This window comes from Pseudorca crassidens, chromosome 12, assembly GCF_039906515.1.
Source record: "Pseudorca crassidens isolate mPseCra1 chromosome 12, mPseCra1.hap1, whole genome shotgun sequence".
Classification (NCBI taxonomy): Eukaryota; Metazoa; Chordata; class Mammalia; order Artiodactyla; family Delphinidae; genus Pseudorca; species Pseudorca crassidens.
The window spans coordinates 91,840,195-91,862,075 of NC_090307.1; the positions used below are offsets into that span (position 1 = coordinate 91,840,195).

Genomic DNA, 21,881 nt, shown 5'->3' on the forward strand with positions numbered 1-21,881 from the left:
GGTATTAAATAAATTTGGTGTTCCTGGTTTATTTCATCTTAGCATTCTGAAAATAAGAGTCTCAATGACAAGGTGTCAAGACTACCCAGATGAATTGTGTAACAACTGTGAAACGAGCTGTAAAGAGCCCGCAAAGAAAATACAGAATACATGGTATCACTAAATCTGCAGAGTTGGCCCCAGAACAAATCCACTACTCAGGTGAGTTGATGTGGCGATGGGGTGTGTGGTGTTGGGAAGGATCTGTGCTGTGTGGAAGAAAAGCTTACTTTAACTTAGTTAAATTTCATTCTTTTGAGCTGATCATGACATGTTACATTGCCTGCTTCTAAGTTGCAGACAGACATCAGGAGACAAATGAAATTTTCTAAGATTATCAGAGTGAGGATGGCTTTTCCCTTCACCATGTGGCAAATAAGGGCCCAGGGGAGAATTCCGATGGTGGAAGCCACTTTACATCATAAACAGAACACAGAGAAACTATTACAGGTAACTCACAATGCTCTTTTCCAATTATGCCCAAACCTCAAAAGATTTATTTCATTCACTAGCTATTTCCATAAAGACAGGACCAGAGTGATATGCAAGTTTATTAACACAATCTGCATTGTGAACAGTACCTCCTGGAGTTATATGAAATGGAAAACCTGCAGGAAGAGCTTCTTCAAAATGCAGATTGACATGCAAATCCAACCGTTAGAGAAAATGCCGCTGTGTAGCCTGACGGCAATTATTTCCCTTCAAGTGAGGTTTGCATGTCAGCAGGAGAGAAAGACGGGGAGGGGGGGGGTCTGATAAATGACAGGGGAGTGTGCTCCACACCGGGCCTCTCTAACAGTCTACTTCCACCTAATTTATTAGGCTTCATGAGGTTATACCTGAAGCACCTCTGTTTTAATCTTAGAAAAGCTGATATTCAATTTGGCATGGTGTTTGTGATGGGAACTGGTGTGGAGACTTTGAAGAGCTTCTCTGGGGTGATTCTGACTCCTGAGATGGGAAATCTTGTCTACGGGTGACAGATTACGTGAATTATAATAAAAACAGCAGAATATTGAATAAGAGTATTTTAATTGTGCAGCACAAGTTTTTAAACTGAGAGTACACGGAAGTACAGTACATCATTCCTTTCTTTCTTCACTCAGTAATGGGATACCTTTTTCTTGTCTGTACACATTTAACATAAATAACAACGCTTTCTTGTAAGGCGTTCAGCTAACCCAGAGGCAGCATAAAGACCTCATAAACATTTCGGTTTCTATCCGTGAAGAAAGTCTAGTAATAACCGCAAGACCACTGGCATATGGAGCAGATGGTAATGATCTCCAGAGCCATTTACGTTTGCAGCAAAACAAAACAAAAACCACAAAGAACTCTGTTATAATTTCTACTGAATTATTAAAACACAAAGAGAAAACACTGATGTTGAGTGTGAAAAATCTTTTTTTTTTTTTTTTGCGGTACGCGGGCCTCTCACTATCGTGGCCTCTCCCATTGTGGAGCAATGGCTCCGGACGCGAAGGCTCAGCGGCCATGGCTCAAGGGCCCAGCCACTCCGCGGCATGTGGGATCTTCCCGGACCGGGGCACGAACCCGTGTCCCCTGCATCGGCAGGTGGACTCTAAACCACTGTGCCACCAGGGAAGCCCAGAGTGTGAGAAATCTTGACAGATGTCAGTCTATGCCCCGTGGACCAGTAACTGATACTCAAAATTTGGTCAAACGTTCATCATTTAACACATCACAGAAAACAAATGTTACACTCAAATTATTAACTCAGGAACATTTAATAAAGGGACTATTTACAGATTTGTGTTCACAATTAAGAAAACCAACCAGGAGGGATGGTGAAGCCCCCAGAAGCAGTTAACACCCTTACATCTGACGAGCAGGGAGCTGCAGCCATGTGGGTGTCTGTAGACCAGCAGGAGGGAGGGAGGGCTGACACATACCTCCCCGTGTGAACCTGAGAAGAAACCCTAGGAAGCAGTTGTGCACTTCCTCTGGGCATGCAGAGCAGAAAAAGGAGAATGGGTGTGGCGACGTGCACAGATCCGTAACACAGACAGCTTCCATCGTGCAGTTGCTACAAACACAAGTCATCCCGAGTCCGTCTCAGACGACACAGTCTGTTCAACTATTTTTACAGATTCACACTTAAGTGCTATCGTAGTCATACACTTTACTTCTAAATAGATCATAACCCCAAGTATGTTGTCATTACTTTGGTTTTAAGCAGTCCATTAACTTTTTGAAAGATTTTTAAATGAGAAAAAAAATCTTTCATATTCATCCACACATTCACCATTTCCAGAGTGTTCTTTTCTTGCTGACCCCAAACTTTCTTCAGTGTTTCCTTATGGCAGGAACTCTCTCTGATTTTGTTTCTTTGAAGTCTTTTTTGCTTTCACTTTTGGAAGATGTTTTCGACAGGCAACCAAACTCCAGGTTGCAGGGCTTTCTTTTATATCTTTCATAATTTAATGATGTCACTCTGCTGTCTTTTAGTTTGCATAGTTTCTGACCAGAAGTATGTTGTTATTCTTTGTTCTGTGAACGTGTTGTGTCTTTTTCTCCAGACATTTTACAATCGTTCTCTTTAACACCGGTTTTCATCAATTTGACGATGATGTCCATTGGCATCTTTATGTTTCTTAGGTGTTGGGTCCTTTGAGCTTATTGAATATGTCGAGTTATACTTTTCATCATATGTGGATATTTTTCAGCCATCATTTATCCAAATCCTTTTTCTCCCTCCTCTCTTTCTGGACCTCCCATTCCATGTGTGTTATGCCACAGTAACTAATTCCCTGTTCTCCTTTCCCCCCAGTCTTTTTCTCTGTGTGTGTATCATTCACCTGGATAATTTTTATACTTACTGTTCAAATTCATTGTTTTCCTTCTTCTATGTCTAATATGTTCTTAATTCCATCCAGTTTTTTTTTAATTTACAGATGTTGTTTTCATCCTGAGAAGTTCCATTTGAGCTTTTAAAAATATATCTTCCACTCATGTGTCGTCAAATTCATGTTTTCCTCTACTTTATACTTACAATAGCTATTTGAACATCCTTGTCTACTAATTCCAATCACTTCAGTCTTTTCTCTTTCTACTGCCTGATTTTCCTCCTGGTTACAAGACATATGTTCCTGCCCCTTGGCATGCCAGGTAAGTGTTTGGACGTCAGTCACTGTGGGTAGAGTAGCTTTTAATCTAGTGTTAGTTACCCTCCCCACCAAGACAATATTGTTCTGGGAACTCTCTTGATGCCCACGTGCTTTTGTATGGCTGGTGGGAACGTGAACTGTCCCCGCCTGCGCTGAGCTCCAGGGCTCGCCCAGCTCACTGCTCCCCAGTGCCACTCTCATGGTCTCAGCTTCCTTCCACACACGTGTGAATCAGCACTAAAGCCCACAGACTCAAGGGGGGACTCATTGAGGATTTCTGCAGGCCCTCTCTGGGAAGCTCCTTCCTATCCAGCACTTTTCCCTGCAAATTCTAGCCACCAGGGCTCCCCAGACGCCAACTCGGCAACTCTCTTCAGTCCAGCAGGACCACGTTCATTCCCCTCCCTGACCTGCAGCCTGGATGCTGCCCCCAGGGTCTAGGCTGGGCAGTCGTGGGGCTCTCCTCACCTTGTCCACCTCCTGCCAGGGATCACAAACCTGTGTTTGACATATGTCTAAAAAACCACTATTTCATAAATGGTACGGTTTCTAGCTGCTTAAGGCAGTAGAGTTTATCTGGTTCTTCCTATAGCACCATAGCAGAAAGCAGAAGTTTTCACACGTAAAACACAGCTACCACTTTAAAATGCCTATTTTCTTATAATAATTTATATACAATGCACACATCTTCCTTTTAGAATTATTTTAATAGGATCATGCTTATCAAATTATTAGAACTACTCCTCTGCATGAGATCTCTAATATATAATACTCAGTATTTCCTTTGTGTATGTATTCTCTAGTGTACTCTGAGTTACCCTTTCCCGGTGAAATCTTTCACTTACTTGTTATAACAATTGAGTTTTTCTCCTGTTTAGGTCTTCTAAGTATTTAACAGGCTGTCACTTTTGACTGAAAGGTCTGTACTTATCACAATACTGATAAGATTTCCACACTGAGGAGCCATCAATATGTAATAAGTTTTGTTTTCTGGGAGAAGGCTTTCCTATATTGCCTACTTAAAAAAAGTTCTCTTTCTGAATTCTGTATGGTGAGACAGTCACTGCAGTGACAGGGTTTCTCTCCTGTACGTGTCCTTGGAGTGTGAGGGGCCTGACACCTGATGGCAGACTCCCCATACTCACCGCACCCGCCCCATGTCTACAGCATATGACTTCTCTGATGTATCAGGAGCTGTGCCTTCCTGTGGAAGGCTGTCCCACATTCACTGCATCTATAGCATTTATCTCCTGTATGGATCCTCTGATGCCTCATAAGGTGCGACTTTCTAGTGAAAGATTTCCCACATTCCCCACATTTATAGGGTCTCTCTCCTGTATGAATCCTCTGATGTATAATGAGCTGCGCCTTCTCAAAGAAAGCTTTTGTACAATCACTGCATCCATAGGTCTTCTCTCCTGTATGATTTCTCTGATGCTTAATGAGCTGTACTTTCTGAACAAATGCCTTCCCACACTCACTGCATTCATAGGGTTTCTCCCCTGTATGAATTCTCTGATGCCTAAGAAGCTGTGGCTTCCAGGCAAAAGCTTTCCTACACTCACTGCATTCGAAGGGTTTCTCTCCAGTGTGGGTTCTCTGATGGTGAATGAGGCTTGACTTCTCACTGAAGGCTTTCCCACACTCGCTGCACTCATAGGGTTTCTCCCCTGTGTGTGTCCTCTGATGAGATACCAGGCTGGACTTTTGGGTGAAGGCTTTCCCACAGGCACCACATTCATAAGGTTTCTCTCCGGTGTGAGTTCTCTGATGTGTCAGGAGCTGTGACTTCCCAAAGAAGGTTTTTCCACATTCAACACATCCATAGGGTTTTTCTCCTAAATGAGCTTTCTGATGTCTAATTAGTTCTGACTTCTTAAAGAAGGCTTCTTCACAGTTCCTGCACTGATAGTTCTTCTCTCCTGTGTGAGTCATTTGATGTTTGACAAGTTGCGGTTTTCTGATGAAGGCTTCACCACATTCACTGCATTCATAGGGCTTCTCTCCTGTGTGGATCCTCTGATGCCTAATGAGGAGTGAGTTCCTGCTGAAGGCTTTTTTACACTCACTACATGCATACGGTTTCTTCCCTGTATGAACCCTCTGATGAGTAATAAGCTGTGACTTCCAAAAGAAGGCTTTTCCGCAATCACTACATTTGTAGGGCTTCTCCCCTGTGTGTGTCCTCTGATGTGTAATAAGCCTTATTTTCTGGGAGAAGGCCTTCCCACAGTCATTGCAGCCATAGGGCTTCTCTACTGTGTGGGTTCTCTGATGCCTTTGAAGCTGTGACTTCCTACTAAAGGACTTCCCACAGTCCCTGCAGCCATAGGGCTTCTCTCCCGTATGAGTTCTCTGATGTAAAACAAGCAGTGACTTCCTGCTGAAAGCTTTTTGACATTCACCACACCCATATGGCTTTTCTCCTGAATGAGTCCTTTGATGAATAGTGAGTAATGACTTCTGGGAGAAGGCTTTCCCACAGTCATGGCATCCATAGGGCTTCTCTCCTGTATGAGTTCTCTGATGTATAATGAGCTGTGACTTTTTGTTAAAAACCTTACCACATTCCATGCATAAACAGACTCCTGTATGTGCTATTTGGTTTGTAATGAGCCCTGGCTCTTTACTGCTGACTTTTCTACATTTACTGCAATCAGAGTATTTTATTCCACCACAGGTTTTGTCAGGCTTGATACAGAATAGTAATTTCTTATTAAGCTCATCAAGTTTTTTTCTTTCACAGTTACTTTTTGGAATAAGAAAATCAAAAGGATGTTTCAAACTTTTTTCACCTGTGCCACATTTATGGGATCTCATTCCTAAATGATCAAAGTTAATGCCTGAATGAAACATTTTCCCAAAGACGTCATATTCATGGCCTCTCTCCATACTTTTAAGCTTGTCTTGATTATCCTGGTGCCACATTTTGAGATTATTATCTAGCCAGACTTCTTCTAAAAAGGAAAAAATGAACCATACTGTGTAAATTTCCCCAATGATTATGCTTATTGAATAAGTCTTCTGAAATGGAGCCTAAGATCCCAGTCCATAAAAAAAAAAAAAAATTCTCCCAAATACAATGTCTACTTATTAGGCATTGAGAATTTTAATAGAAATGAAAACAGATTTTGAAATTACAAATGTTTATAAACACAAGTTTCAAATAAGGAAAAATGAAATATACTCAAGTGATCACGATGAGGTAAAAGAGACAAGCAATTTCTGGGGGTGGTTAAGCACTCATTCCACAATGACCTACTGATCATCTACTGTGTGCCCAGACGCTGTGAGTAGCAGAAATCAGGGAGGAAGGCAGGTAAGTACCCCCATCAGAGAAGGCTGAGAATCACAGTACACAGAAGAGCAAGATTAGTACACAGTGCTGAACGTCAGGCAGGAAGAAACACTGAATATGATGCACAGCAAATGCAGGATATCAACTTCATGTCTGAAAGGTGAGGTACGTCAGTTTGCTGTACTATTGGTACATTAAAAAAACATTCTCATTCAAGATCCTCACCCGAATCACTGATATCAGTAATTTTACCATCATGAGAGTTACTTTTTGGAATTATCCAAGAGTTCTCCAGAGCTCAACATCAACACTTGTATTTAGGTTTTTGACATTTTAGTTGAATCGATCATCTATATATTGCATCTGTATATGATGGAAATTATTCTAAACCACAAGTATTCTTTGCATAACATTAGGACAGATTTTTTTTTTTTTACTCTGTAAGTACAATTATTTGTGATCTCCACAATATGACCATTTATTTATGTTTAGTTCACGATATTCTTTACTAGGAATTGTGAGGTAATACTCCCAAGATGAAAGATATGGCAAGATCTCAGATGTAAGGCTATCACTCCTTTTCTGCAGGATAATATTTTTTTGGGGAAAAAAATCCACATCTAACTCTCAGACATACCAGAATTTCAGAGGAAGAACCAACTAGAGCCCGATATGGAGGAGAACAAAGGATTCAACGATCCGAGCTTCAGTGAGTGTGGATGATAATGCTATTCGTGGGTATTTTAAAGACTAGAGAGAGAAGTTAGGGGGTTAAAAACAAAGTCGTCTGTAGACACAGAAGTGTGAGATCCACCTGAATGGTTTACAGAAAATTGTTTCAGGAAATGTTAAAGAAAAATTACAAATTTTAATTCAAATCAAATCAGGAAATAAGATTAAGATATATATCCAAATTAATAAGTTAAATGATATAAAACAATATTGAAGTTAAACTGTACCAAAAAATCTTTAAGAAATTTTTAAAAAGTCTTGTCACTTTGGCAAACACGTGGACCGGGTTTCACTGGTGCCACCTCAGGTGCGGGTACACATGTGTTTCCCCGTCTCTGTTTCCATTACACTCCTGTCCTTTCTGCCTTAATTTCACCCGATTTTCAATTGATATTCCCACTTCTAGGCTTGCTTCCTCCCAACTCTAGTCTCCACACAGCAACACGTAATATTTAGAAAATGTACTCAGGCCTTTTAACCCTTTGCTTAGAAACCTTTGATAAACCCAGACGTTTATCACGGCTTCCGCACCCCTGTGTGCCGGCTCCTTCCAGCCCCCACTCCCTCTCACAACACTGGGCTCCTCCCAATCCCAAACCCCAAAGGCCTTTTCCTGCTGTAGGCCCTTTGCATGTGCTCTCCCTGCCCTGCTTCCAGCATTCCTGGCTCACATTATTTTAAGGGCACACTAACAAACACCCTGTTTATTCCCTTCATAGCATGTATCAAATAGGTAATCACCTTGCTTCTGTCTCTCGCACTAGAATGTAAACCCTGAGGGCAGGGAACAGGTTTGTATTTTTCACTGAGGTACCCCCACTACATAGCGCATAATCAGCCCTCAATACATATAGGATAAATACTCTTCACTTGTCATTAAACTTCTAAAGCAATTCCTTTCTATATAGTTAATCTTGAGAGTTAACTTCGCATTTTGACACAAATGCTTCATGTTCAAACACTGAATTAGTTTTATATTTTCTTCTAAATTAAAATTCTCTTGTCCTGCAAGGTCATTTCATGACTCATATTTTATCTCAACGCCTCTCATTCCACAAAATAGCAGTGGTTCTAAATTAATGGGGGAACATAAAGTCTATCTTGACAGCTTTTCTAAACTACACATAGCCAGTCCTAATAATCCGCATGAATGGTGCCTAGACATCTGTAATTTGAAGTAGTTCCTAAGGTACGCTGAAACACTTACTTAGACGAAAACCTTTGTACTAAAGAAATATTTGACAAATAAGAAAGCTCCTGCCATACCTGGCCTCACAACAACCAATTAATGAAGTATTTAGTAATTACACAGCATAAATTCCATACAGAACAGAGAAGAGGAAGTTACTCACCATCTTTCTATGTAGGAAAAAACCTTAAGACCTAATTGGTTAAGGAATTACAGATAATGTGTGATCACACCCGAGTTCCTACAATACTGCTCAGTGGGTAGAGATTTCAGAAAATGCTGGGAGTCAGGGAACACTCCCTGGAGGTGGAAAAAGAGCTTAAAGTGAAGAAGGGGAGGGTGTCTAAATGGGAAAGTGTAGGACAACCAAAGGCCCACATGCAGAGAAACAAACGTGAAAGACATGAGGAAAGAACTACTTTGAGTGGCGTCAACCAGGACCTCTGGGCACAGGAAAATCTGCAGAGATAAGATGCTGCCACACCGTGAGGGTCTTCAACACAAATGGCGTTAAAGTATCACAGAGCAGGTCTTAAACCCAGCAGACTATTTGAAGGGATAAATGAGAAGCTTTATAAGCTGAATACCAAAGGCACCAGAAAGAAGCCCTGGACACTGACCCTGAAGTTCTTATCTGCAGGGAGGCCAGAAGAGTGCTTAAGGCGTTAGACTTTTCTCCTGTATCCATGGACTCACCTTCTACTCTATGTGGGTTTGAAATAGAAATCTGACCAATTAGGCAGAGAAAAGAAAATTAATAAAGGAAACTCAAAGGCAATCAGTGTCACCTCAAACAGGAAAAAACTATGAATTCTTAAAGAAGAGGAAGGAAGCCCACCTGTACAGGTGGGACTGGGGAAGCTAGCAAAAGGGGTGTATCCAAGAAGGCAGGTCCTAAATGACTGTGCTGCCGGGTACGGAAGACGGGGCACACCTCATCACCAGCTCCGTCAAAGGGGACGCATCCTGACATGGAGACCAGGATGGAGAGCACATGAAAAGTCAGGAAGGACTTGTGTCACTAGTCCTGAGTCAACTCTAAGGACGGAGGAACTTTAAACACGGTTTTACAGATAACATTTAAGAAGTACCAACCTGTCATCCAAACCCGAGACCTAACTTTCACTATCTGCCATATACCTGATTATTTCTCACCTGGAAAGTTCTGACTTAGGATTTCTTCACCTAATATCCACGGCTCTTCTTGCTCCAGTTTGAAAATCGCCTCAGGTTTGATCATTTGATAACCTGTCAATTGGAAACACAGAGAGTCCCAACTGCTTGGGCTGAGGGACTCTTAAATATAAAGAAGATTTCACTACAGAGGCTAAAAAACAAAACAAGCAAATAAAAGCCTTTCAACTGGGTGTAGCAATCAAAAAATCCTTTGACATCTGAAACTTTAACCCGAAATCCGTAATATCTTAGGGGTCCCACAGTTGCTGAGTGCGCCCTGTGTCACACAAGAATGTTCTTACCCAAGAAAACTAGATTGCTATAGTTCTCCAACATCACATCCCTGTACAAGGTCTTCTGAGTAGGATTAAGCAGCTGCCACTCCTCCAACGTGAAGTCCACAGCCACATCCTCAAATGATATCTAAAAAAGCATAATGCCTGTTAAATCGGAAGTCATTCTCTTTGTTGAATACAGGCTTTCTTCTCTACAGTGACAGGTGGCCTCCGAGTTGGCCCCATGATCTCCAACTCCTGGGGTTCATGCTTTCGTTTAATCCCCACCATCCTGGCTATGGGCTGGACTTACTGACTCACTTCCACTGAATGGAACAGGGTAGAAGTGCTGGATCAGGTGTAAGAGCGTGTGACTTCCACATTGCGAACCCTCTCCTGCTCTCCCTGGGCCACATGGCGAGGCAGCCCTGTGCACAAGCCCACGTGGCAAAGACCCGAGGCCTGCCAACACCCACGTGAGTGAGCTTGGAGGGGGTCACCTCCCTACCGCCCCGTGAGATGACCACAGCCCTTCTCAACATCCTGATGACAGGGTCGCATGAGACCCTCCACCAGAACCAAATGGGTGAGCAGCTGTCAGACCCCTAACTCACAGAAACTGAGATACATGTTTGTGTTTTCAGCCACTGAGATTTGGGATAATTTGTTACATAGCAATGGGTAAGTAATATAATGTCCTAGTCGTGCATTATACTTTGAGAGGAAAACAAAAATGTTATTAAAATATTCATCATTATGAATTCATTCACCTATCCACCCATCTATCTATAGAATAAGAAGTTGGAATAGTCTGTCTTTAAATAAGCAGTGTTTCTCAAAGAAGGTGCCACTGGTATCTGGGCAAAGGACAAGACACCACAGAGACCGATACTGTCCCAGGCTGGGCCCATGTACGTGTGCTGCCGTGTCGTCAGAAGGTGCCAAAACAGCGCAGAAAGCTGTCCTGCCTTCCAGACACTGGACGAGACCCAAAACACTGCCCAGGGACAGGCTCCCTTGCCAGCGGGCCACAATGCTCTCAACACATGGACCTCACTGGTCCTCTGGTCCCAACCAGAGGGTTTCACTGGACCCTGACACTTTCCTGGGGTCTGGTCTGGCCATCCTCATGGGCTCCCCAGGCACGGGTCACACACTCCAGGCCTTACCTGACCACATTTACTTCCTGTTCGAATTCACTGCATCTGATAATAGCCCCGTATTTGCAGAGGGGCTGAGTGAGCGTTTTAATGGACAATTTGAGGACAGGCTTAAGGGGCTGACAGGAAGGCTCATGGCGACCCCAGCCTGGAGCACAGAGCTCAGAAGGGAGCGGCCCTTTGCACGGTGCCGGGGCTCGGCCAGGCTGTCCCCAGTCACAGCCCTCCTCTCACAGTCACTGACCCGTCATGTTCTGCGGAAGACCCCACGAAAGCCTCCACCCCTACGACCCCGTCCTGAAGACTCAGTGACAGCCAGATCCTGTACATCCACTTTCAAATCTTTTAAAAACTCAGGAGTTTCTGCTAAGCAATTCTTACATGCGCTCTATCTCTCTGGTTAAATTATGTAAAAATATCTGTTCCTCTGTATAGGGACAACGTGTCTTTCCAGACAAAGGGTCTGGATAAAAACGGAGATGATTTCTTTTAAAGTTTTGATTACTAAATGGGACACACTGATGATGACCAGAGAGAAAGGAAAATAAAGCCCAGCACCAGGGGAGGCAGAAAGACATTAACGACCTTTGTGTTTTAGACCTACTCCTGAAAACTTTCCTTCCGCCTGGAAAAAACACAAGAAACAAAAGAAAATGACTCGCTGTGCTTCTCTCCGCGCCCATGACCGCTCTGGGTGTAGACCGAAGCCTGCCTGCTCGACGGGGCTGCCGGCCAGCAGCACAGGGCGCCTCAGCCCCCGTGCTTCCCACACAACAGCCCGATGCCGTCTGCACCCCATGAGGTGGCAGGGCCTGGACAAACCAAATGGCCTGGAACTCAGCGCCCCAGGCAGCCCCTCGGAAACCAAGGACTGAAGTAAATTAATCAGACCGGGCAACGGAAAGCCACGCTGGGGCCGTTAGCCTAACTGCCTGATGAAAGCACGTGCTGCCTGGAGGCTCTGGGACTGTGCTTCTGGTGCGCACGCCCAGCCGTGTGACCCCGGTGCCTCAGCCCTGGCAGGCGTTCAGGCCAGCCTCCGCCTGCTGCCAGAGCTGTGCTATGCGAACCACTGCCTTGTGCCAGGTCACAGAGGTTCACACGGCCACTTGAGAAGCCTCCTGATGGGCTGACACATGCCTTCCTGATTGGGAAACGGCTGAGACCACATGCAGGCTGAGAGGCTGCCCCGGATGAACCCCCTGGTTCCTGTCTCGGCCCCTCTAGGTCTGACCTGTTCAGGTCCATGATGGGGTTGCCTGTTTCTCACTCAGGTCCTGAAAAATCAAGTGGATGGGCTGAGGAGTCTGGCTCCTGGTTAAAAACCTACATGTGAACCTTCAGGTCCAAACACAGGCAAGCCCAAAGGGTTACCCCGCAGGGCTCCTGGGGGACACTGTCCCCACTCCTGCCCCCAGACCTGGGGTGCAGCCTGCGTGCCATGGCCTCCAAGGGGCCGGTGAGGATCTCATGTGCCTGCGTCTCTGCCTGAGGCCTTTGGCAGAAGCCTTTCTCAGGTGCCTCTCTAAGACCCCCTTGTGAGAGGGGGGACCTGAAGACACTGTCCGCACTCTGACCCAGTACCCTGTACTTTCCACTCCCTCGTCCTCTTCCCCTCCTCCTGGCCCCCAAGTCCACAAATCTGCCGGAGCCTTTTGTTCGGGGCTCCCTGGGCAGCGAACACCTGTGTTGACACACCTGACACGTGGCCAGGGCACTGTTCACTCCTCAGGAAAAGGTAATGGGGAGTCGGCGCCTTCTGCGGCATCCGGCTCTCACTCGTGCCAGCACTCTCGGCTACTGCCACCCTGGCTGCGCCGTCACCAGCTACTCTGACACCTGGCAGCTCAGCCCTCTCAGCTCTGCTGAGCTCCTGGCACAGAACACAGCAGCGAAGGGGAAAAGCTACAGTGCTGTGCGCTGCTGTAAACAACGGGATTTTTAAAAGAAAGAAAGGAACAGAGGAAGGAAAAGAGGGAGGAGGTCAGCTAGGTGGGTGGGAATTGTTTTGAAAGGTGAAGGGAGGGATTACCCTGGTGGCGCAGTGGCTAAGAATCTGCCTGCCAATGCAGGGGACACGGGTTTGAGCCCTGGTCTGGGAAGATCCCACATGCCGCAGAGCAGCTAAGCCCTTGCACCACAACTACTGAGCCTGTGCTCTAGAGCCCGTGAGCCGCAACTACTGAGCCCGTGTGCCACAACTACTGAAGCCCGCGTGCCTAGAGCCCATGCTCTGCAACAAGAGAAGCCACCGCAATGAGAAGCCCGTGCACCACAACGAAGAGTAGACCCCGCTCACTGCAACTAGAGAAAGCCCGCACGCAGCAACGAAGACCCAATGCAGCCAAAAAATTAATTAATTAAAAAAAAAGAAGAAGAAGAAAAGTGAAGGGACACCGCAGTCGTTTCTTGAGTCAATAAAGTCGGGGTGGTGGGGGGAGGGATGAATTAGGAGGTTGGGACTAGCAGATGCAAACTATTATATCTCGAATGGATAAACAACAAGGCCCTACTGTAGAGCACAGGGAACTATATCTAATCTCCTGGGATAAACCGTAATGGAAAAGAATATGAAAAACAGTGTATATATATTTATATATATAACTGAACCACTTTGCTGTACAGCAGAAACTAACACAACATTGTAAACCAACTATACCTCAAAAAAAAGGTCAGGAAAAGGAACTGGGCAGACACCCTCCTGTGCAGCAGAAGCAAAAACAGTTCTACCTAAAATGTATCGAAATTCCAACTGAGGGAATATATATGGGGCCATTTGAAGGTTTTGTAACAATCAGTTGTGCCAGATGATTCAGGTTTCTTCCCTAAACCCAGAGCTCAGGTGGGACATGGATCCAGGCCTGCTGCCCATTGCTGTGCTCTTTACACCCGTGCCCACCGAGGACCTGCGAGGAGCAGCCTCAGAAATGTGTTCATCCGTTACAGGATGTCATCTGCCACGTCATCTACATCAACAGCTAGTAAAACGCTTTCTTTACAGGAAACCATCAGGAGATGTTTGCTCCCACCGAGCAAATGGTCTGCTTTTTGACGGAGGAAACCACGCAACTCTTCCTGTTTCTCTTTCTGTGGCGGCTTCTAGGAACATGTGAGGAAGCTTGCGGCTCAACTCCAACAGTGCAGGGCCTTAATTCTCTTATATCTGTGCCCCAACTTTAAGACTTTTGTATGATTCTGTGATCCACCTTGTACTTCTTTTGACATCTTCCTTCCCAAGGTTGTATTTTCTCCGGTTACAATTTAAATGTATTTAGCCCTTTCCTGTTAGTTGTAGAGATGCCTGTGAGCCTCATCACACCCACAGATAAAACCGCTAGAGGACAAATAACTCACCTGTGACTTGACCATTCTCCCCCGGTCCTGGGAAATCTGCTCTGCTCTGTCCTGATGCTCTGGAAAAAGGCCTCTGGTCAAAGGTCTGTGGACTGGGAATGCACCCCGAGTCCTGAGGCCTCTTCTTTCTTATTTCACATGAGTTTTCGTGCTCCTGAGGGCCATGGCCTGGAGGTGCAGTGGGAATTTTATTTTAGATGATGTAATTCATTTGGGGACCTCAATCTTGGTTCTCTATAGCTGGGAACTCAGACAGGCTATGTGCTAGCACTAAGAAACAGGATAGAAAGTGAGCTACTGGCGTGTGTCAGCCGAGCCGACCGCAGCCAGGCCAGGCCTGCACCACACACTGGGCTCTGCAGCCTGGCTCCCACCTGGGAATGCCCGACGGGAGCCACCTGCCTCACTGGTTCAACCAAAGACCCCAGGGGAGCCCCACCACCTCAAAGCACTCTGCAGAGACGGCAACAAAGTCTGGAAATGCAGTCTTGGCTCACTCACCCTGCAGCACCTTTTCCCGGGGGCACTTAGATGAAACCACTGGCACAGGTACTACAGAATAAAACGCCACTCACTTCTAGGCAGGACAGGGAACAGGCAATGGCCTGGGGTGCTGGCTCTCTACTCCAAAATCAGCCCTGGAGCAAAAGGAAAGCATAGATCAGAGGAACTAAAAGAAATGGCCAAAAGAAGAGGAGAGACCCCGGGGGAGATGGAGGCCGTGGTGAAGCTGACGCTCGGGTGTGGGTTTCTGGCTGAGCCGGCCGCGCTACAGCCCAGAGCAGACGCAGCGAGAAGAGAGGCCTAAGGAAATCTTTTCAGTTCTTTCTTTCTCAGCTCACATTGGCGCAAATACTGCCTTCCCTTCCCTCGGAAATCAGCAGAACAGCCTAGGCCACAGTAGAAGGCCGCTCAAAATCCCTGCTGAGTTTAGGAATCACAGAAACGGCAAGGGCCCAGCTGCCTTCAGGCACTTGTCTCCCACCACCCCATGGACCCCAAGGAAACTGCTCCACACCTGCTTCTTCCTAAGGGTCTCTGACCCCTGATCGGAGGAACTGCTCAGACAAGTGGTGGGTACGGGGCTATCCAGTGGCTCTAAGGTCCACACTGCTGGCCCTGGAGCCCCTTCCCTTCCCTTTACTTTGAAGGCCTGGCCTCAGCCCTTCCCTAATGCAATTATCAGATAACACCTCTAGGGGGTTATCTGATAAGCAGATATCAGATAGGAAAGCAGATAACACCTCTAGGGGGATACAGCTCAGAGCCTGTGAGGGCAAATACAAATTAAAAAGAAAAAGACTCCCCAGAACCTTATTCAAAGAGTATTTACTCTAGAAAATTACAAAGTCTTTCTCTGCCCTTTTGGGATGTAGGTTAATCTTTCCTAAAACTAAGTTTAACAACTCAAGAATGCCTTTCTTAAGGACCTGGGAGCCGCCTCCAAAATCATCCAGGAAGGTACAGCCCTCTCTCTGGGTCTCTGGGAGGACAGGAGCCTAACCAGCCTGACTTTGGCACCTGGCTCCAAATTGTAAAATTACCCCCCATCATAAAGGTATGACAAGTGTATTTTTCCTTTGGATGAAGGCAAGTAGCCAACACAGTAGCCACCCCCACTACCAGGCAAGGTTAGGATGGACCACATGTGACAAATGATCACTTATCTTGAGATCGTGTGTATAATGGCTTGTACCTGCCCAGCTACAGAAAAGGGCACGATCTCTTCCTGTCTCTCGCAATGTCTTTAGCAGACTGCCTGAGGTGGGCATCAAATTCTGGTTCAATTTTTATTCAATAATAAAACTATTCTAAGGGACTTCCCTGGTGGTCCAGTGGTTAAGACTCCATGCTTTCACTGCAGGGGGCACGGGTTCGATCCCTGGTCAGGGAACTAAGAAACTGCATGCCACGCGTGCAGCTAAAAAAATTTTTTTTTAATTAAAAAAAAAATTAAGAAACAACCACCACCTATTCTTTCTCTTCTACTTTTGTGGAAAAGTCTTCTGGATTGGCAGAGACTGGTTGAAATGATTTCCCCAACGAGCCAAATAACCAAATAAATGAGTACAACCACTATTTTAAAAACTTTTTAAAAGATCACAAACTGTATTACAGAGATCACCTGAGGCAGAATTATCAGAACAGATGAACCAATAGTTAAGATCAGCACAGTCACAAAAAACACGACGCCTTCATGCACACAAATACTTACACTTTCAATGTCTCCACCGCTGTGGAGTGAACCAGGCACTGACACCAGCCGGATACCGGATCAGGGCCAAGGACTCCACGGGCTCACAGCAGGGTCACACAGGGACGTGACTTCCTTCATGAGGGTACACCTGAAAGGAAATATCCAAAAATACAGTTACCGGTAAGCCTGGGGGCCCGAGGGACAAACTCCACCTCCCACCCGAGATGCCTAGCGCTGCGGTCCAGACCTGTGGCAATTTGTTCTCCCGGCTTGGTCCCCACAGGCGGACAGGCTGAGAGGAAGGCCGACATGGTGGATGGCCAGTGGGCACCTTTCCGCGAAGTAAGCTGAGCAAGGAGAGAACGTAATAGCTACAGGAGATCTAGAGCAGGAGCCCCTTGTTCTAACAAAGAATGGGGGGAGAGGAGGGAGGTATCCTCAGGGTCCCAGTGGAACAAAGAGAGATGGCTGGACTCGTCCTCCACAAATGAGGGAAGCACGTTACGCCCTGGTGTTAGCAGACTGCCAGGTTTTGCTCCCGGGCAGCTAACAAGAGTGGAGAGAACACTGGCCCCTTTGAGGCCCTTCCTGCCCACCCCTAGAGCTGGGCTGAGGGCTGGAATCAGACCACCCGCTCGGGAGCCCCACACCCTCGGTCAGCAAGGGAAAGAGGAAAGGAAACCCAGGAATGCTACTCAACGCCAGGCGGACCACGGACCAGCTCCTGGCACCGTCTCTCGAGGGCCTTAAACATCTCCCTCTTCGTCCTTTAACGAACCGAGGGAGGACACAGGCCAGGGAGGGAGGGCAGGTCCCAGTGCTCCCCAGGTGCTGAAGATCCTTCAGAGAGTCAAGAACCAGCCCATCTGGACAGACAGGCTGGATTCTGAAATTTGACGTGAAACAGCAGCAGAGGGCAGAGCGAGGGCGTCCAGGGCAGGAAGACCTCTACAAGTGGGAATGGAGAAGGATGGCATGTGTTCTGCCCACGCGTGGGGGGCAGCAGACACAAAGGTCAGATTCCCTGAGTGAAACCGGACTCTCCTGAGACCAGAGTGAACAGTGTGGTGCACGAGAACAGGTCTCTCACGAAAAACGTCCTGGGAGAGCAGAGAGCGACACCCAAAGGAGAAGCACCTCTTCCCGAGATGCACAGGGAGCTCCTGGGCACGGGCAGGTCCCGATGGTCTAGGAGGCCCAGTGAAAAGAGAGCCCAGAGTCACTGCTTTCCAAACCTGAGGCCCCCTGAGACACAGGCCCACCTGCCCTGGAAGCTTCTATCTTGTCTGGACCCCTTTTGGGTTGATGCACAGGAGACCTTCTGTAGCTTCTCCTCTGGAAAAGGGGACGTGCCAACTGTACTAACACCCCGAACGGTCACCCTGGTTCCTCCCCCAGGACCCCAACATACTCCTGCACTGTGCTCTCACATCCACGTCAGATCCCACTCACACACTAATGCAGACCTAGACACACACTCACAGTCTCATTTACGGGCCAGGAAAGCAGCAATTTGCTGAAGGCCTCTTACTACCAGGCCCTGTTCCGGGCACGTGGGAGAGACCACTAAACAGGACAGACAGTCCCTGCTCTTTAGGATGGGAAACAGACACACAAGTAAGTAAAATAATTTCAGACTGTGAGAGCGCGCAGAAGAAACTTCAGATGCGCCAGAGGAGTGGGTGGGTGGAGGGCACTCCTTGCAGATGACTTTGAGCCGAGCTCTGAGGAGGCGGGGCCGGCCCCGGAAGGCTACAGGCCAGCCACGCCCGGCAACGAGCATCGACACAAAGGGCTGGAGCAAGCGGGTGGGGGGGACTCCTAGCTGGTGGGGTCTCTGAGTACTTTTCAACAAGGCAATGTTCAAGTAAAAGGAGCCATCACTGACCAACACAGCCGTGCACACGCCGGGTGAGAGGGGCCAAAGAGCAAAGGACAACACGGTTACTGAACGGAAGTCACCACGTTGTCTTGCCTGGGCCAACGAAGGACTCACCCAAACCCCAAAACACCACCCTTAAAGGCCCCGCAATCACCAACACCCAAAGCCCCTCAAATGCGGTTCCAAAGACCGCCTCAATCACACTGACTGACCCCCCGAGAACCCGCAGCCCCCAGATCACTGGACACACGAGTCTCCAGGACACACAAGCATCGACTCCATAAAGCCCATGTGCCCAATGCCCCCCCAGGGGGTCTGGGCCGTCAATTACACACACTGTGAGTCCCCATCGGCTCCTCTAGCAAGGCCCCCCCCATCACCAACCACCAGTGACAAAACCAATCCACAGAAGTGTGTGAATCAAAGAACCCCAAAGTCTCTCCACAGCCAACCCACGATCAGACACCCACAGAACCCCTGACTCCCGGTCACGGCGGGCTCTCCGTCACTCAGCCCTGCGCACCAGCCACAGGCCGCCTTACGGACCACCTGGTTGATTATGACCCCAGAGCCGTCTGACCTCCACAGGCTTCTCAATGCCAAGGCCAAGAAACCCCACCACTGGCTCCTCCAAACCCCACTCGGTAACCTCCACGGTCTATCCACTGACTAGACACTGAGTCAGTGGAACCCCAAATGTTGAGTCCCAAAGGACCCCCAGAGAACTCCAACCCCTCCCTCTCGCAGTGCCCACCCACTCACCTTCACAGAGCCCGCCACCACCCGCCCCCTAAACCAGGCCCTCATCACACGGGGCTGCCAGCCACTCACCTCCAGATACCCACTCTCCAGTCCACGCCATGCTCACCCACCACTCAGACGCCCCCAGAGCTCATCACCCTGCGAGGGTCCCCAGCTCCTCACAAACACCCCCGGCCCCTCCAACGGCGCCAATTACCACCCCCACTTCCCCCTCACAGCCCCCAACAGGCCACTCGTCAACCTGTGTGCAGACCCCAGCCACTGACACGCGGCCTCCGACCAGATACCTCAGCCACAAGGTCCCCAAACACGGGCCGCCCCGGTCACTGCCCTCCACCGAAAAAGCTACCATCAAACTGTCAAGTCAAACCAAACACAGACGTAGCAAAGAAATGTTTTACTCCGAGGATTTATTCTTGGGTGGCGGGGAGGGATGCTGGAAGAGGAAGGACGCTGCGGCCCTAAGAGGCACAGCATCTCTGCAGAGTGTGGGGAAGCTGGATCAAAGGGCGGGGGACCAGACAGCAGACGAGAGGACATCTCACCGGAGGTCGGCCAGTTCTGGGCGCAGTGGCGGGCTACAAGCTGCTCAAGCCTACTGCCCAGAGTTCAGGGAACTGCAGGAAGGAGAGAAGCTGAACCAAATTTGGTTTCTAAGCGTTCTGATCAGTGAGAACAAACAGTTCAGCTAATCATTGATGAGGCAAAAGATGAGAGGGGCTGCGGCATATTTACCTACGGCCTTGTCACAGGTAAACAAGGGCATCATGTGGGAAGGGGGTTCTTTGCAGCCAGCTGTTTCCCGGAACCCGAGGAGGGGGGGATCTTCCCAGGAGCACACGGCTCAGGTACAGTCCAACACTGCAGCAACCAGCGGCCCCTCCTGCCGACGAATTCCTCAGTGCAACCACTCCGGGGCCTCTACATGCCCCCCACGCGCCCACAGAGCCCCGTCGTTCATCCCTTCGCGCCCCGTCGCCAAGCCAAAAGCACGCAAATCATGGATGGCTAGAGCCTTAACTATTGCTGCACACAGACCCGAACCCACATCCCCAGGGCACACGCCGGCCCCGCACAGCCCACCACTCACTCCCGAGGGGAGCCTCCGGGCTCCCTCACCCCCAGGGCCTGCTGCCTCCAGCCCCCGAGGCTAAGGTCCCCCCAAAGGCCCCTCCCAGAGGCCCCCACCATCCACTTAATTCCCTCCGCCGGCTTCACAACCACTCACCCCTCCCTGGCCCCGAATTACTGATTTTCACAGACATTCCACTACCTCGCCCGCCAAGTGTCCCCAGCTTCATCAGCCCCACCGTCTCCCCGCACAGCCCCTCCTCTCCCACCACCACGGGAGGCCCTGCCCTGCCCCCCAAATCTCCCTCCTGCTTCCCACATCACTGCCGCCCACACCCGCCCCTCCAGACCCTTGTCCCCCAGGCGTTTCCCCACCGTCGCCCTCCCTCCCGCCTCCCCGCTGCCCGGCCGCCCCGCGGCCCCCGCGGCCCCTCCCCTCTGCCGCCCCACGCCCCTCCCCCACAGCGCCCCCCGACCTGGACCGGAATCGGCGCCTGCGCGGCAGGGCCGTCCTCTCGCGCCTTCCCCGCACCCGGCTCCGGGAGCCGGTTCGTGCGCACGCCGGCTTAGCCCCGAGCCGGTCCGCGCCGGGGTCACCGCGGCCCCAGTCGGACGCTGAGGCCACCGCCAGCCCACAGCCCCCCCGTCCCGTCCCCGCCCCCCACACCCTTACCCCTTTGGCCCACGGCGCCGAGGCGGACACGGCCGGGCCGCGGGAGTGTCCGCGCAGAACTACATTTCCCGGAGCCCCGTTCGCTTTAGAACTACATTTCCCAGAGGGCTCCGCGGCACGCCTCCCTGATGAACCGGGGTGAGGTTTCCTGGTGCCAACCTCTGCGGCTGCCTGGGGCTCCCGGTTCAGACGGTGGGATGTAGCCTGCGCTCCCCCCAACCCCTCAATGTGCTCCAGTTTTGATCATAGAGAAAAGTAATTTATAAAATCAAAGTAGTAGTATAGGTACGTTTTATCCAGTCCAACAGTACTAACAAAAAGAATGAAAATAAATGAAATGAGGGATTTGGGGAGAAATAAAATGTAATTACGGGAAGAGAAGTAAATTAATATAAAAGCAGAATATAAAAGGAATTAAAATAGAAAAAACTAAACTTGATAAATCCAATTTTTAAAATGAAATATAAAATCATACTAGAGATTTTTATCAAAAAGTGAGAAGAAACAGCAAAAACAATTGGTAATGAAAAAAGAAAATTAGCCAAAAAGAACAAATTAAAATATTTGTGAAGGAATATTTTGCTCAATTATATGTAATCTAGGAACTGTTAATAAATTTAGAACTTAATGAAGTACGTGATTTAAAGGAATAGTTAGGTAATTAACTTAAGAAAATAATATCTTTTTAGACCTAGAGTGATGGTTAAAAATGTTTTAGTGGGCTTCCCTGGTGGCGCAGTGGTTAAGAATCCACCTGCCAATGCAGGGGACACAGGTTCGAGCCCTGGTCCAGGAGAATCCCACATGCTACACAGCAAATAAGCCCGTGCGCCACAACTACTGAATCTGCGCTGTAGAACCTGCGAACCACAACTACTGAAGCCCGCGGGCCTAGAGCCTATGCTCTGCAACAAGAGAAGCCACCACGATGAGAAGCCCGCGCAC

General features: G+C 48.3%; 1 protein-coding gene across 11 annotated transcripts; it reads right to left on the bottom strand.

Annotated features, from left to right (window-relative positions):
• Positions 1-1,054: 1,054 nt before the first annotated feature.
• On the bottom strand, positions 1,055-21,013 carry ZNF605 (zinc finger protein 605). 11 transcript variants are annotated; one of them, XM_067701348.1, is made up of 9 exons: positions 20,937-21,006; positions 19,928-20,075; positions 16,796-16,895; positions 16,567-16,696; positions 14,853-14,989; positions 14,352-14,519; positions 9,865-9,985; positions 9,542-9,634; positions 1,055-6,124 (listed from the first exon to the last, which is right to left on the bottom strand). In XM_067701348.1, exons 6-9 carry the CDS (start codon positions 14,364-14,366, stop codon positions 4,329-4,331), a joined length of 2,025 nt encoding a protein of 674 aa, XP_067557449.1. In that variant the 5' UTR covers positions 14,367-14,519; positions 14,853-14,989; positions 16,567-16,696; positions 16,796-16,895; positions 19,928-20,075; positions 20,937-21,006; the 3' UTR covers positions 1,055-4,328. The 11 variants fall into 11 exon arrangements, with proteins under 11 accessions (XP_067557449.1, XP_067557450.1, XP_067557452.1 ...); XM_067701349.1 differs by lacking the exon at positions 20,937-21,006 and adding an exon at positions 20,740-20,889; XM_067701351.1 differs by lacking the exon at positions 20,937-21,006 and adding an exon at positions 20,466-20,588.
• Positions 21,014-21,881: the final 868 nt, after the last annotated feature.

Bases quoted from the DNA above. Each gene is read 5' to 3' on its own strand.
- ZNF605 (XM_067701346.1), bottom strand. The intron at 9,635-9,864 runs GTAAGAACATTC...TCCAATTGACAG, and splicing joins TAGCAATCTAGTTTTCTTGG to GTTATCAAATGATCAAACCT. The intron at 6,125-9,541 runs GTGAGAAATAAT...TTTCCTTTTTAG, and splicing joins CCTAAGTCAGAACTTTCCAG to AAGAAGTCTGGCTAGATAAT.